Source organism: Acanthisitta chloris, unplaced genomic scaffold, assembly GCF_000695815.1.
Source record: "Acanthisitta chloris isolate BGI_N310 unplaced genomic scaffold, ASM69581v1 scaffold12946, whole genome shotgun sequence".
Lineage (NCBI taxonomy): Eukaryota > Metazoa > Chordata > Aves > Passeriformes > Acanthisittidae > Acanthisitta > Acanthisitta chloris.
In genome coordinates, this window is record NW_008679804.1 from 74,845 (window position 1) to 89,475 (window position 14,631).

The 14,631-nt window shown below is 43.2% G+C and overlaps 1 protein-coding gene across 1 annotated transcript in view; it reads left to right on the forward strand.

Annotated features, from left to right (window-relative positions):
• Positions 1-14,631, forward strand: part of SLC15A2 (solute carrier family 15 (oligopeptide transporter), member 2) — a 38,849-nt gene that overhangs the window by 20,867 nt on the left and 3,351 nt on the right. The window contains exons 12-19 of the mRNA XM_009077461.1: positions 1,133-1,165; positions 2,210-2,298; positions 4,547-4,628; positions 6,560-6,685; positions 7,049-7,213; positions 9,841-9,887; positions 11,978-12,088; positions 13,206-13,302. Coding sequence (XP_009075709.1) covers positions 1,133-1,165; positions 2,210-2,298; positions 4,547-4,628; positions 6,560-6,685; positions 7,049-7,213; positions 9,841-9,887; positions 11,978-12,088; positions 13,206-13,302 — 750 coding nt within the window. The remainder of the gene's footprint in view (positions 1-1,132; positions 1,166-2,209; positions 2,299-4,546; positions 4,629-6,559; positions 6,686-7,048; positions 7,214-9,840; positions 9,888-11,977; positions 12,089-13,205; positions 13,303-14,631) is intronic.

A 14,631-nucleotide genomic window follows, 5' to 3' on the forward strand; every position in this document is an offset into this window, starting at 1 on the left:
GTTGGAGTTCAGCTTTGTAATACTCCATGACTTTCTGTTCTGCAGACAAACAGCTCAGCTAGGAACTCTGGAGTCAAACAGGGAATGTTTTACTGTCAGATGAAATATTTGCAGGCTTGTTTCCTAATGGCACATTTCTATAGTGAGTACAAAGTACCAGGAGGAGGTATTTGCCTGATATTTTTAATTGACTCCTTTGCTGTGACCAGAAGTTTCCCCTCTCCCAGGAGGCAGCTGTGGGCAGAGAGGGGCAGCCATTCCAGACAGCTCAGGACAAGCCTGGCAGACAGGAGACAAACCCCTACAGTGCTTTCTTGGAGATATATTTTTTTCTTCTTAATTCCCCTAGCCCACTCCTCACACCACCCCCACCTCTCCACATCTTCTCTTCATCTTAATTTTCAATGGAAAGCACTGCATGGAGTTCAGACAAACACTAATCCCTCCTTGGAGACAAGTCGTCAGTCCCTTTTGAGGTCTGGGATCCATCCCTGTTGACCTTGCCCAATGGTGGGGGTTGGATATAGTGATGCAAGGCTGAGGCAGCCCTTATAGTCTTGAGTACTCTGGCTCAAACCAAGAAATCACAGTTGACCAAAGCCTGCTAGGTGCAGATGGAGGGAGGAAAGAGACGTTTGTGCAGCCCACTGGCTCAAGGATGGTTTTTTGTTATCCTTTTGGGGGGCTTGGGAGAAATGCCAACAAAGCTCACAGGGTCTTGAAGCTTGGGAGCACTTACTTGTAGGATTTGAGCTTTTCCCATTGTAGGAGCAGGGAGGGAGAAAGCTCTAAGCCCATATCCCAACTTGGACACTAACACACCTATTCCTCTCCACTCACCTAGTTCATGGCTCAGCCAGTCTGAAAGATGGGTCTTGGTACTTGTCATGGGCTGTGTCATAGCTGCCAAATATCAAGGCTTGAGTGTAGCTTCCTTCTGCAAAATGATCTTACTAAACACTGTATCCTTAGGTGAGTATCAGGAGCACAATATCAGCTGCTAAAGCCAACATAAAGCATTTGAGGAAACCACCTTTGCTGCTAAGGCCTCTGTGGGACTGATTGCTTATTTACCATATGCACTGATATATTATGGTGTTTATGAATCACTTGGAATATCTTTCTCTTTCAGGGAATATATGTCCTTCAGCCTGACCAAATGCAGGTAAAACATACTACAGGGTAGGAAATAACCCTAGAATGTATTTTCTTTTTCTCTCCCATTTTTATTTTTTATCATGGGACAAGTGACTGCTCCTTCTGTAGGTACTAGCAGTGCTCCTGCTGCTTGCTCTGATGTGGACTCTGCCTTATTGTTCACTAGCTGTTTTGCAAGCATAGTCTTGGGATTCAGAAGCCCCCAGGGATGCCTAACACAGAGGTTGAATCACACAGAACAGTGCAGAGGTGTGGGGAAACATGCCACCGTGAACAATTGTTGGCATGTGGAGCATACAGCCTGTATCTCATTTTAAGAGGCCCCTGTGCTGAGAGAAGCACTGCTTCTAAGTATGTTTGCTTCCTTCCCTTCTGCAGGACAGATGAAAATGTGAGAGCTCCAAGATGGTGCTGTGTTGTCACAGTTGATTACAATTCTTATACTGAACAGCTCTGGAGAGATTCAAAGCTGTTTTGTTCCCTGAAATCTTCCTTCGGAACTGCAACATTTCTCTCTGTTTGTTCTCCATCACTCCCTATTTTCTTGCCCTGCCACTGCTGGCTGGCAGATTTCTCCCTGGAGAAATTTTGTTCCTGGGGGATTACCAAGTTGTGTAGAAGTGCGAGAAATTGCCAATCTCACAGAACAGTGCCTGTTCCTTTGGGATTTTGCTGGAGTCCCAAGATGTTTCCATTGCTGCTGATTTGTTGTAAGGTCCCACCACAGCACCGAAGGTCGCCTGTCTCTATTGACAGTGGGGTTTGTACTCTTTAAAAACATCATGCTTCAGTTCTCTCTCCAGGGAAACTGGGCCAGTGATGCTTGCTTACCTCTTGGAGGGGAGGATATGAACAAAATGTATTCATGCTCGCGAAAACTAAATAGCAGAAGCTGTTGAAGTGCAAACTGTGATTATATTTTAAAGGAGGATTTTAAGTGTTTGTCCATGTCCTTTCTGTAATGGAATTATTTCTAGAGGACAGTGCTTTATGAGTTTAATTACTGAAAGTTGCTTTCTAGACACTAAACTCCCATTCTTTTGTATTGCAGTTCTTAAATCCACTTCTTATTCTTGTCTTCATCCCAATTTTTGACCTTGGGCTCTACCCCCTGATAAACATGTGCAAATTTAATTTCACGTAAGTACATGGGGACAATGCAGATGCGTCTGGGCCTTTTTTTTTAACAGCAAGTGTGCAGGACAGCTTTTAAGGAGGAGAAACAACTTTCCATTCACCCTTCCCAGTACTTGCCTCTACTTCAGCCCCAAGAGACAGCATCACCCATTTCCTCAGACCCTGGAAATTCCAGAGGGGAAAACTCAGTGATGTTGGATTCTGCTCTGTACAGATTTCGCCCCAAAGCAGATATGAGTAGTCTCACTATGAATTTGATCAACATGTTCTTCACCTTGTTTCCTATATTATGCCTAAATAATTTCCTCCTTGAAAGGTCCCTCTGGGGCCAAATTCGTGGTTCTATGTGGGCTACATGTGCTGTTGTGAAAGCAGATTCCATAGTAGGATCTGAACCTGTGAGTGTTTAAGGGGATTTCCATATGTCCCAAGCATTTTATCCCTAGTGTATGTTAGCAAAAAGTGCAGTGTAATAGGAGCAGACCTACAAGTTGTTTCTGAGACCCACTTTATGCGTTTTGGGGGATTTTACTTCAGAGCATCTGTATTCCAGCCCTGTGGACTGATGCCCTCTAGCAGTGGGAGTATGCTATGTGCATTCATGGAGAGCCTCTGCCAGTGCAGTTTTAGCTGAAAGGAACCAAGTTTCATGCTCCAGCGCCACTTTTCAATGTGAACCACAGCGTGGGAAGGGGTAATGAGTGGGGAGATTGGCTTAAAAAGCATTTTCCTAATCCAAACTAAAATGCTGGACAGACTAAACCACATAAAATGGGGATGGAAGGAACTCCAGAAGCTACGCCTTCACCCTGCTGATCCTTTCCTGTTATGCTGAATTACCTACATTTAAAGACATACCAAAGACATTGTCCAGTCCTGTAATGGTGCCCTTTGCAGGACACACATCAGAAGCTGTGCTTCTCCCTGCTACCTTAGTGTGAGCCCATAGCCTGGACTGCACCCTGACTTGACTGAAAACTTCCTGCCTGATGACCAGATCACAGAGTAGTTCACTCAGCAGCACAAATGCAAGCACCAACCAGGACTGAATGCCAGGACTAAAGACTGTTACAAAGAGTGGAGACCACTGAATCTAGAACCAGATTTCAAAGAATCATAGAATTTTAGGAGCTGGAATGGAACTTAAAGGTCATCGAGTCCCAACCCCCCTGCCATGGGCAGGGATACCTCACACCAGAGCAGATTTCTCAAGGCTCCATCCAACCTGGAACTGAACACTGCCAGGCTTGGGGCATCCACAGCCTCCCTGGGCAAACTGTGCCAGTGTCTCACCACCCTCACAGGAAAAAACGTTTTCCTAATATCTAACCTAAACTTCCCCTCCTTCAGTTTGAACCCATTACCCCTTGTCCTATCATTGCAGTTCCTAACAAAATGTCCTTCTCCAGCTTCCCTGTAGCGCCTTTAGATACTGAAAAGTTGCTCTGAAGTCTCCACTCAGTATTCTCTTTTCCAGGCTGAACAGCCCCAAATTCTTCAGCCTGTCTTCATAGGGGAGATGCTCCAGTCCTCTTATCAACTTTGTGGCCTCCTCTGTACTTGGTCCAACAGTTCCATGTCCTTATGTTGAGGGCACAAGAACTGCAAAATTTGTTTCAGATCTCAACAACTCAATACTCACTTTGGCCCTGTCATTCTGGACCTTTTTTATTCTCCTTTGTATCAGATTGTCTCATGCAACTCTGGTAGATTTGCACTAATTTTGCCTTGAGTTTAGAAGCAAGCTCTTTATTCTCTAGAAATGTAAATGTATTGGCATAAGAAATAACCCAGAATGATGCCCCAGATGGTCAGAAACATTGATGACACAAGCTACACATTTTTCTGCTCCTCATTCCCACTGCTAAATAGGATGCTACATTTCTTTTGCCTTTCCCAAAAGGCACTTGAAGATGCATCATTTCTAGTGCTCCTTCCAACATCATGAGTTAACATAATGCCATGAGCTATTCCCACTAGAAGAGCTGGGAAAAAGATAATATGAAACTTGCAAGGAAAGAGCTTTTTTTCATGGCATATCAGTTTTAATTGGCCTCAGTGCTGGCCTCATATAGAATAATAAAATAGTTTTAAGTTAAATGATTGGCAATTTAAACAGACTGTCATCCCCAGTGCCACCTGTTGGACAGTTTATTACATGGTTTTGGCACATCTTTGGCTCTGAGGAATGGTATTCTATAGTTTAAATTACCTTTTTTTCTTAATGGCACCTCTTTCATTTGCTCCATAGACCTATTAGGAAAATGGCAACAGGTATGATCCTTGCAGGGCTGGCATTTGGACTTGCAGCTGTTATAGAAGTCAAAATAAATGTGAGTATAGCAAAAGGAATTCCTCAGAAATACTTTCTTTCCCTGGGGTGTTTTTATTGATGCCTGTTAGATAATCCTTTTAACCATTGTGTTCCTTGATAATAATTTGTAATGTTTTCTTTACAATTGAGCATACCAATCCAGTTGATAATGATAATTCTTACCTTGTCTACTTTCCCCTCTCTTTCTCTCTGTCTCTCTGTGTCTTTCTTTCTAGTCTTTGCAGTTTTGCTGTGCTGGTCATCTGTATTGGTCTATATTCTAGATTTCCATCGTCAAAGTGCTTGACAGACATCTAGTTAATACTAGTGATTAATTCCCAAAAGGTAGTCTGTTCTCTCTCCTATTTCTTGGTGTATCTTGCCTATATTTTACTGTTTGGGGTCTTTTATGTGTGTGTGGTGGTTTTGGTTTTTAATTTACTTTCCCACTTTAGGGTGGGGATGTTTTTTTACTACCCAAATCTTTTTTCCATCGAGGCAGGTGAATGCAGCCACTGCTGTAGTCACCAGCACCAGGGTCTGCTGGGCAACCTCAGGCAGGATGGCAGCAAATCTCTTGTAAATTCTGTGTTAGCTCCTGCAGATTTGTACTGTTTGTTTCTGGCCCGTGGCCAGCATTGTGCAGACTTTGGCTGACCTTTGCCTCATGAAAGTTACTATAGGATTAATTTTTAAAACTTCCATGTATACTTAAAATGTTCTGTTAGAGCTGCTGGCACACAGCCCTGGATTAACATCTGCTGGTTCCTTAGGTGAATCCACTAACGCATCTCCCACTGAAATGAGACTTTGTGGGTTCAGGTCTTTTTTCTGACCTCTTTATGTGAGCAAATAAATGCTCACATTGCCACCATCAGCAGCTCTGGCCGAGCACTGAAGTTTGCTCTGGGTGTGGGTGACTCCTCTGGGCAGCAGCAAGGTGAGTGAGAGGTCCCTCCTGCCTGTGATGAAAGTTTTACCCTGAAGGCCATCACACGTTCTAGCAGAGAGGAGGATAGGATGGACCATCTTCGCTTGGCTGTGGGAAGTTGAGCTGTAAAGCCACAGTAATGGAATTTCCTGGGTAACATTTACAGGTCTGTTTGTCCAGAGCAGCATATGGATACAGGGAAATCAGCTCACTCTGTTTTCCATGGCCATGTGTCTCCCCACAGAGTTAGGTTCAAAATGCCCTGCCTACAATACCCAAATTATTAGATAAGATAGGAAAAAATAAATAGCTCTGCAGTATAGCTGGCAGCTACTTGAAAATAAAGTGAGAAAAAAAGAGAATGTAAAAAAATAATTAGATCTGCAGGTAGTACAAGGCTGACACTGATTGATGTACTCTTTCTAGGAAATGATTCCTGACAGAAAGAGATACCTCTGTGCTAGAGGCATCATCTTTTCCTTCTCAGAAAACAGGGAATGAGGTCTATACAATCAGCTGTTAGACAGCATGGTGTCAAGTAATGCAAAAGCATCGATTACAACATGAAGCTGGACTGGGATTTTCACAACTGCTTAGTTTCAGGTCTGATTCTTTTCCCAGTCACTGACTGCAGTGGGAAATAATTATTCTGGTCACTGCTTTTGAAAGCTAAGCACAAATTTTTCCATTCTGATATGGCAGTTGGTTAAATCCAGGCACTAGGGAGCTGTATAATGAAAGCTGTGACACTGTTTTACCTACTCAGTAGGTGTGTAGCCTGTATGCTTAGCAGTGTGAGGAGTTATTTTTGGGAGGAATGATGGGTTGGCCATTGAGCTACTATGAGGAAACCTCCCTAAGTAAGATTTATGTTCAGTTTTCTCTGAGTGCAGCTTCTGATGAGGAAGGGATGGAAAAGTGTCATTACAGAGAGGAAGACTATTATGGCTAAAAATGAAGAGATATTAAAGTGCTAATAAAGCATACAGATGGCACTTAAAGCCTTTTACTTTAATTAGGAAACTGATATGCCTCGACTTGCCCCAGAAGAAAGTTTAATTCGGGTCCTGAATTTGGCAAAGGACCCTGTTCAAGTGACAATCCAAGACAAGGACCTATTTCAGCAGCCTGTGGAGGCTTTTCAGGTAAGTGTATATTTGGGGCTGGAAGGCCTGACTTGCATCCAATTGAAGGAAGGATAGATTTATTTTCAGGCATTTTCTAATAAAACCCACAGATGCAAAAACTTGTTCTCCTCCATCATCTTAGAAGTTCATGGGAATAACTTTACAAATGGAGTATATTATCTCTGTTAATGAGACAGAAATTGAAAGTTTGGAGACATATTTCCATGGGAAAGGATACACCTTGTATTTACCTGTAACTAGGAATAAGGGATAACAGGATTACAGGTTCCCTTGAAGAGAGGTTAGCGTTGTGCTTCATGGGAAAAGCCAAATCCTTTCTCATCTGAAGAAAGTGTAACCAAGTTTGTTTTTTTTCCACAGAACCCGGCTGAGTACTCAAAATTAATATTGAATGGAGAGCAACAGAGCCTTCGCTTCACCCTGCAACATCAAGGATTATCTCTTGATTTTAACTACACCTTGAAGGAAAAATCAGTATACAGCTTAATTGTTTTTGAGGCAGAAGGAAGCCTATCAAGCCGCTTAGTGAGTGTGGGAGTGAAGTGTAAATACAGTACTAATTCAATGGCTGTGATGAGACAATGGGGTAATAGGCTCATTAATTCATTTGCTCGGTTGCAATGTCTGTCTGATTGCTCTCAGATGCTCTAACCCTGACTTCTTAGCTAGCAGCACTGGATCCATACACATTTCTGCTGGTTGATTAATAGAGGCGTTGTGGCATCTGAGACTTTCTGGGCACACTTTAATCCACTCAGTGCTGCAGTGGGAGAGCAGAGTCATGCCTGCCAGGCAGCAGAGCTTGAGAAAGCTGGGGAAACAGAGAGCCAGAGATTTCCCTCCTAAGATGGTTCTCTAAAGCAAAGATGTTAAAGAGGCTCTAGGGCTGGCCATGGAGTAAAAGCATCAGAGCAATGATTCTGGGTTTAGTTATTGCAAGTGTTTAGTGAAAATGCACAGAAGGCCCATTTGTTTTGCTGAACAGAATAAATGATTAAGCTCATTTCAGGCTCTGCAGCAGGGCTGGCTGCATTTGGACTTCTCTGTACTGCTGCAACAATCAGAGAGGGCATGTGGGATATATAGGGTGGATTCTGATATCTTTTCTATGTAGCTGTATCCTAAGAAACTCACTTGAAATGAATGGTGTTATTGCACATTGTTGCAGGTGTGTAAATGTCGTCAGAATCTGTCCTTGTGATAAAATATCTATGCCTTTTGCAGTTTCTCAGCCTTTTACTTTGCAGGGTTGCCACACCAAGCATTCAATATTGTATAGTAGAAATCACAGGAATGTTTTTTAAAATGCTCTTAACAATTTTGAAGAATTTGTTATAACATTTGGGGTTCTTTTGCTTTATGGTTTGGAGCCTGGGGCTCATTATTCCACAATGTTGTTAATTTTCCCTGTGTGCTGTTGCCTTAAGAAATAGATACTCATACACTGATTTTCATACAGTCCTTAAGAAGTGAAAGCCTGTGACAGGCTGGAGTAAGGTAATCTCTGAGCTTCAGTACATCTATGCTGCCCGTGCTATCTAGCCTGTGCTGAAATGATTGCCCACCCTGGCACAGGCTCCCACGTGCTGGGAAACAGTCATGCTGTTGGGTGATGCTGTTGACCTGTCATTCACAGCTGCAGATAAGGGGGATGTGGAAGACAGTGTGGTAAATGATACTCACTTTTTCAGCGTGGCAACACAAGGAAGGCAATGCCAGCATTGCTGCTATGTTGCAGGGCTTGCCCTGGAGTAATCACAAGCTGGATTTGGCCCCCTCACTCTGGTGGGAGTGGTTTCCTGGAAGGATCCTATCTGAAATTGGTTTCTTCTCCTTTGTGGGCTGTTGAGTAGGCAGGAAATGAATTTGAGAGCTCTAGGGATCATTGATGAAAATGAGTAATAATTTGGCTGGCCTGTCTGCAACAAACTGGAGTGTTCATCCCCATGTGTCTCCCATGGAAAAAAAAAGATGTTGCTGTTTATTATTTATTGCTCTGACATTTATTATTCACTGTGGATATTTATTATTTAGGGCGCATGTTATTTGTGGGTAGGATATCACACTGAGGTACAACAGACATTTTATAGGTATACTGAAATTCCAGATCCTTCGTCTCAGAAACTCAGGATTCAGCATAAGGAAGAAAGTGTGGAGAAAGGGCCAGAATATTTTTAGAGAAAGCCAGTTTGTGCAGGTAGATTTTATTTCTTTTGGCTTGCCTGAGTTCTGTCTGTGGGCAGCACAAATTGAAATTTCCCTGCCAGCTTAAGTGGACATGGTACAACTCGGTATTCCTACTAGCCAAGAACCTTGCTTTGTATTGTTTATGTGTGACACACAACCTTCAGGTCAGGGCTGTGTCTTTACTGTGGTTTTGCCATGTTGTACACCAAATAGGCTTTCTTTGAATTAATGTTGATCTGGCTAACTATTGAGTTCAAGCTGTGATGTCCATGAGAGACACTTTCACTTCCCAGTGTGCCCATCCAAGTGGCCATTTCAGGGACCTGTCTGCAGAGTCTGTGAGCACTTAACAAGCTCAGTGCATCTTGGTTTCTCCTGGTCTCTACCTGCATCACACAACAGTTTAATCTCTTTTGTATTGAGGGTCAGGGAAAATATGAGTGATGCATGATGATCAGTATAGTAACTTAGCAGTTCCTCTTGGCTTTAGACTTCTGTGAAGTCTGTGAATATGACAAGAATCAAGGTCTGAAAGTTATGCAGTTGCAGGTTTTGTATGAGTAAGGCACTTGAGTTTAATTCCAACTAATCACTGAGATAAGCTAATGTGGGTAATGCTCTTTTGCTATCTCCAGATCAAAACAAATACTTTCTTGGCGTATGTTACGTGCCTCAGTAGGGGGTGACTGGCTGAAACTCTGTAGCCTTTGTTACAGAGTAGGTGAGGAGAAAAGATCTGATCTCATCTTAAGCCTTTGGTGGAGATGAAATTTTGCCATTGGCATTGCTGTGCCAGGACTTGCCATCTGTGGCCTGATGTAAGGCTTGTGTGAGAGCCCAGTCAATTTCCATGGGCTCTGCAGCACATGTGTAACTCCACAGGCACTAGTATTTTCTGCCACACATTGTTGAAAAGCAGCGTTAATAAATATATTTGATAGTGGTTTTTTATTTCCTCTCTTTAGATTACAGACTTGGAAGCAAAGCCCGAAAATGGTTTGGCAGCTGTTAGGTAGGAATGGCTTTTTTTGGAGGATTTGAAGGTGGTTGGGTGAGGGGAAACTGCTTTTGTCTAATGCAAACTGTATGTAACATAACCCAGATGTTCTTGGGTTGGAATCTAGTCCACACTTCTCATGCAAGACTCGGGCGTCAGCTGTGGAGGTTTGACAGAGTGTCAGCTCCCACATATGCCGTGCAGAGCTGAGCATTATTTCCACTTACTGCCTAGGATAGTCTGGGCTGAGATGGCAACAATTCTCCCTTGGAATAGTGGCAGATTCATCTCACTGTGCCCTACCCCTTTGGGAAAGAAAAGGAAGAAGCAATTTGGATAGGAGCTATTGCCATGTCCTCTGCAACCTGGCCAACCCATGACGATCATTTATCTCACTCAGCCTCATGCACAAATGCCTACTAAATTGGGTACAGCAGCAACTTTACATCCTTATAAACAATTCAGCTGGGCATTGGACTCTGCTCAAGCAGCTAGTCTATTTTCCTAATTTGAGCTAGTCCATGTAGTTCATGAACACTCCTGTGCCAGTTTGTGCCAGTTGCTGAGGTGCAGAAGGAGCAAATTTGCCAAAAAAAAAAAAAAAAAGAGGATTCCAGCTGGACTTCCTAGAGGATTTGGGCAAGCTGCAATAAAAAAAACTGACTGCAACAAAAACCCCAACAAAACAAAAACCAAACCCCACAACAAAATGACAACCGAACAAAACAAACCTTAGAAACAATGTCCAACCCCTTATCTGAAAGCCTGTGCTGATAGAGCAGGATAGCAGTATCTCTTCATTGCCCTGTGCCTGTGAAGACTTCTACTGACTAAATACCACCTTGGAGACTTGATTAACACCTGCAGTCAGGAATGTTTTATATTCTCTTATGATTATCTTTGACATAATCCCCAAACTTTCCCTTTAACAATTTGTAAAGAGGTTTCACTAGGAAAAAACTCTTTTTCCACTAAAACATTACTTCTGTTAAGTACTTGATTATCTTTGGGGATTTCACCCCCATTTTAGGAACTGAAACCCAAAATGTTTTAAAATATAAATCAAATGAAAAGCATTTGGTTTTGCTAACAATTCTTGAGTTGTTAAAAGGAAAATTGTCTTTTGTGTATTAAAAGACCATATAAGAACTAGGTATAAAAAAAAGCAAACTAAACATTCCCATGTAAGTTTTGGTTTTGAGGAAAGTATCTTATTTTGCTAGAAAACTCCCACTGGTAGAAACTCATTGCCAGCATAGTGTGTATGCTTACCAGGACTCACACCTTCGTAGTTTCCTGTGGTGGGCTGAGGCTGCGTCCTCTCAAAAACCCTTGGAACAATCATCATAGAATGGTCTGGGTTGGAAGGGACCTCAAAGATCATGTCGTTCCACCCCTACCCCCACCCACACACACACCCCGATGGATAGGGACATCTGCCATGAGACTTGTTGCTCAAAGCCCCATCCATCCTGGCCTTGAACACTCTAACGGATGAGGCATCCACAACTTCTCTGGGCAACCTGTGCCAGTGTCTCACCATCCTCATAATGAAGAGATTATTCCTAAAATCTAGTATAATCTAAACCTACCCTTTTACAGTTGAAAGCCATTACCCTTTGTTCTGTCACTCCCTCCTCTTGTAAAAAATGCCTTTCCAGCATTTTTGTAGGCCCCTTCAAGTACTGGAAGGCTTCTATAAGGTCTCCCTGGAGATTTCTCCAGGCTGAACAGCCTCAACTCTCTCAGCCTGTCTTCACAGAAGAGGTGCTCAAGACCTCTGATCATCTTCATGGCCTCCTCTGGATTTGCTGCAATTTTTGAAGGTCTCTGAGAAGGGATTGCCTGGAAGTTCTAACCCCCAAAAAAGTGAGGCTCACTTTTCACAGGAGAGAGAGTAAGAGGGGAAACTATGCAGAAGAGAAACAAATCCTATATTGAAAAACTGGACAATGAATCAGGCAAATATTTTGGTAACTTGCAGGAGAGACTCATAACCCTATGGAATTGTTCTCTCTTTGGGAGAGAAGCAAACTTCTAAAGTGTCTGCTATTGTTCTTTTCCTGCCCTATCTGACACCTCAATGAAATACGTTTTCTTTGCAGATTCATTAACGGTTTGAGCCAAGATGTCAACCTCACAATTGATAGTAAAAGGTTTATTGCTGTTCAGAAAAACTACAGTGCTTCTGAGTACTCACTGCTGCAGAGGGATATGTAAGTTTCCCTTGCTCTGCTGAAGGTCCTTGCTGAGCCCTTTCCTTGGATACAATGAGGCTTTTCTCAGACTAATAGCAAAACCTTCATTGCTATTGCCTTGGCATTTGGTTGTGGGGGCAGATGTTTGTAAAAAAAAAAGCAGAATTATCAGCTCTGTGCAGAGCAGGTGCTCCAGGCCACTCGTGTGTGTGCAGAAGCTTTTATTCACATTATGTGGGGACCTGGAGGGAAGGGTCTGGCCATTCCTGTGCATTCATTGGCAGAGTAAGGTGGGACATGGTAAAGTCCCCTCTGCCATTTGGTACCTGCTTTACTTTGATATTCTCTTAGGCCTGAGCTCTTAGTGTTAGGATGCTCTCAGAGAAAGATTCATGTTTGTCATGAATCATGTTCATTTGTCTCAAGTCATGTTTCACATTACAAAGTGTTGGTATGTGGGCTGGTAACATCAAGTGGCACTACATGGCTTTGCAGGCTGGGCTTGTTAGACATGGGCTCCATATGGCCTTGGTTTGGCAGCATCAGAGTTGGCTCTTGTAGGTTATTTCTAGCATTTCCAATGTTTCAAACAAGCTTCATGGCTTTTCTCTGCATTGGCTCCATCCAAAATATTTATTGCTGCAATTTAGTAGGATGCAGCAGCCATTGTGGCGATGCTGCTAAGCCTCTGTGCCATCTCACCCATCCAAAATCAGAACAAATATGAAGGCTAATTTGCTCTATTGAAAGGAAACAAAGTGGCTTCTGGGTGCACATATCTGATTTCCTGCAGATTGCTTGTCAGGCCCACAGTTCCTGAAGGAATGGAGCAAAGTTTGGAGGGAAAACACACCTGAGGGGAAGAAAAATAAAATAAATCAGTGCTAAGAAGAAACAGAAACAATTATAAAATCTTAGCAATAGCTCAGGTAATTAGATGAACTCCAGTCAGGGCCTAGGTGTTTCGGGAAGGAAAAGATGGCAAGAACTCAGGTGGTTGACCAACATAAACATTACTGCATCTTTACATTTTGCATCCTCCCTGCTCTATTTTAGTGGCATGTTTGATAGCTCTGCTCTGTGTTCTTTGTCTGTGGAACAACTAGGAAATACTGTCCTTCATTCTTTTATCTAGATATAATAGTGGAAAATGCATAACTGAAACAGGAGAGTTCCCCCTGGAGCTGGGGCTGATTGACTTCGGTGCCTCATACACCATTGTGATAACTAATGTAAGTGTTCCTGTGATGGTAACACTCCTGTTCTAATCTCTGGTAATGCCTTTGTTCTTATTTTGGTCACTCTCACTTGCTTTCTCTGCTCCCTGAGACCTAGCAGTAGACATCTAAAGGCAGGTCATTTTGCAAGGGCTTTGGCACCTACATAAGCAAAGTGGGTGAGTATTCATTTCATCTTACACTATAATCATGGGTTATAAAGAAGTAAAATCTCTTCCTTGATAGAAATCCTCCATGGAAAATCATGTGATCTGTGGTTTGTGCTGGTCTCGTGCCATTCTTGAGTGGTTAACTTAGACCCAGCTCACTGCAAAGGGCTATTACCATCTGCCAAGAGTTGACTCTGCTTGTGGTCTTTAAAATACTGCACCTGGGGGTACCTCACACCCGAAAAATTGCAGAACCAGTCTGCTGTATCCTCACATTTAACTTACTGAACTAAAGGCTGGTCTTCCAAGATTTGTAGATAACTCATGGGGGGAAGAAGGACAAAGTGTTGAGGGAGGAGGTTGGTAAGAATGTACATCTGTGTTTCCTCCTCCCACTGTCTGTACACCTCATTTGGAGCCTAGTGTAAAGCCAAGGCATGGGTTTCTGAACAGCCTAGCCCCAATGGGGTGTGAGCACTGCTGAGAGGATAGATTCCTTTCCCTGCCTGCCAGCCTCTTAGGCATGCTGCTCCAACCCTGGTCCAGCTGGCTGGAGCCACGGAGATGAACGTGACCAGCTTAGTTCCCATTTTAACCTTTCCAGTGCACAGGCACACAGACAAACCAGGTTTGACAGGACACACTGCTGAGCTGCCCTCTGAGAGTTTGACTACTGTGTTGTGATGAGTAAAGCAAAGTGTTGTCAGCTACTCCCTGGCAGCAGCATCTCCCTGTTGGGCAATTAATGAGAGCTGTTCATGTCTGCAGAGTCCAAATACGTAGGGGGAAAATATAGCTGTGAAGCACCTGGCTGTTTTGTTTTTTTTCAATTCCAGTAGCTGGAGTGGGATGTACAGCCCTGGAGGGAACAAGCAGATGCTGCCATCTGTGAGTGCAGAGATTTCTGCACATAAAACACACGCACATGAGATGATGTTGGCCAGACCCTTCTTCCATGGCTGCAAGCCTCTTTCACCAGATGAAAAACCAAGTAGAGAAATTGCATGAAAAATATTACATTAAGAAAATTGCCCCAGAGCCTCTTACCAGAGTCACACCTGAGTCAGGGCCAGCTGAGGTGGACATGTCCCACGTCACTGTGGCCAAGGAGCCCAGTTTGTGATCCCATCTGCAAAAGTCCCTGCTGTAGCCGTGGCTGCTCAGGGTGGCTCTG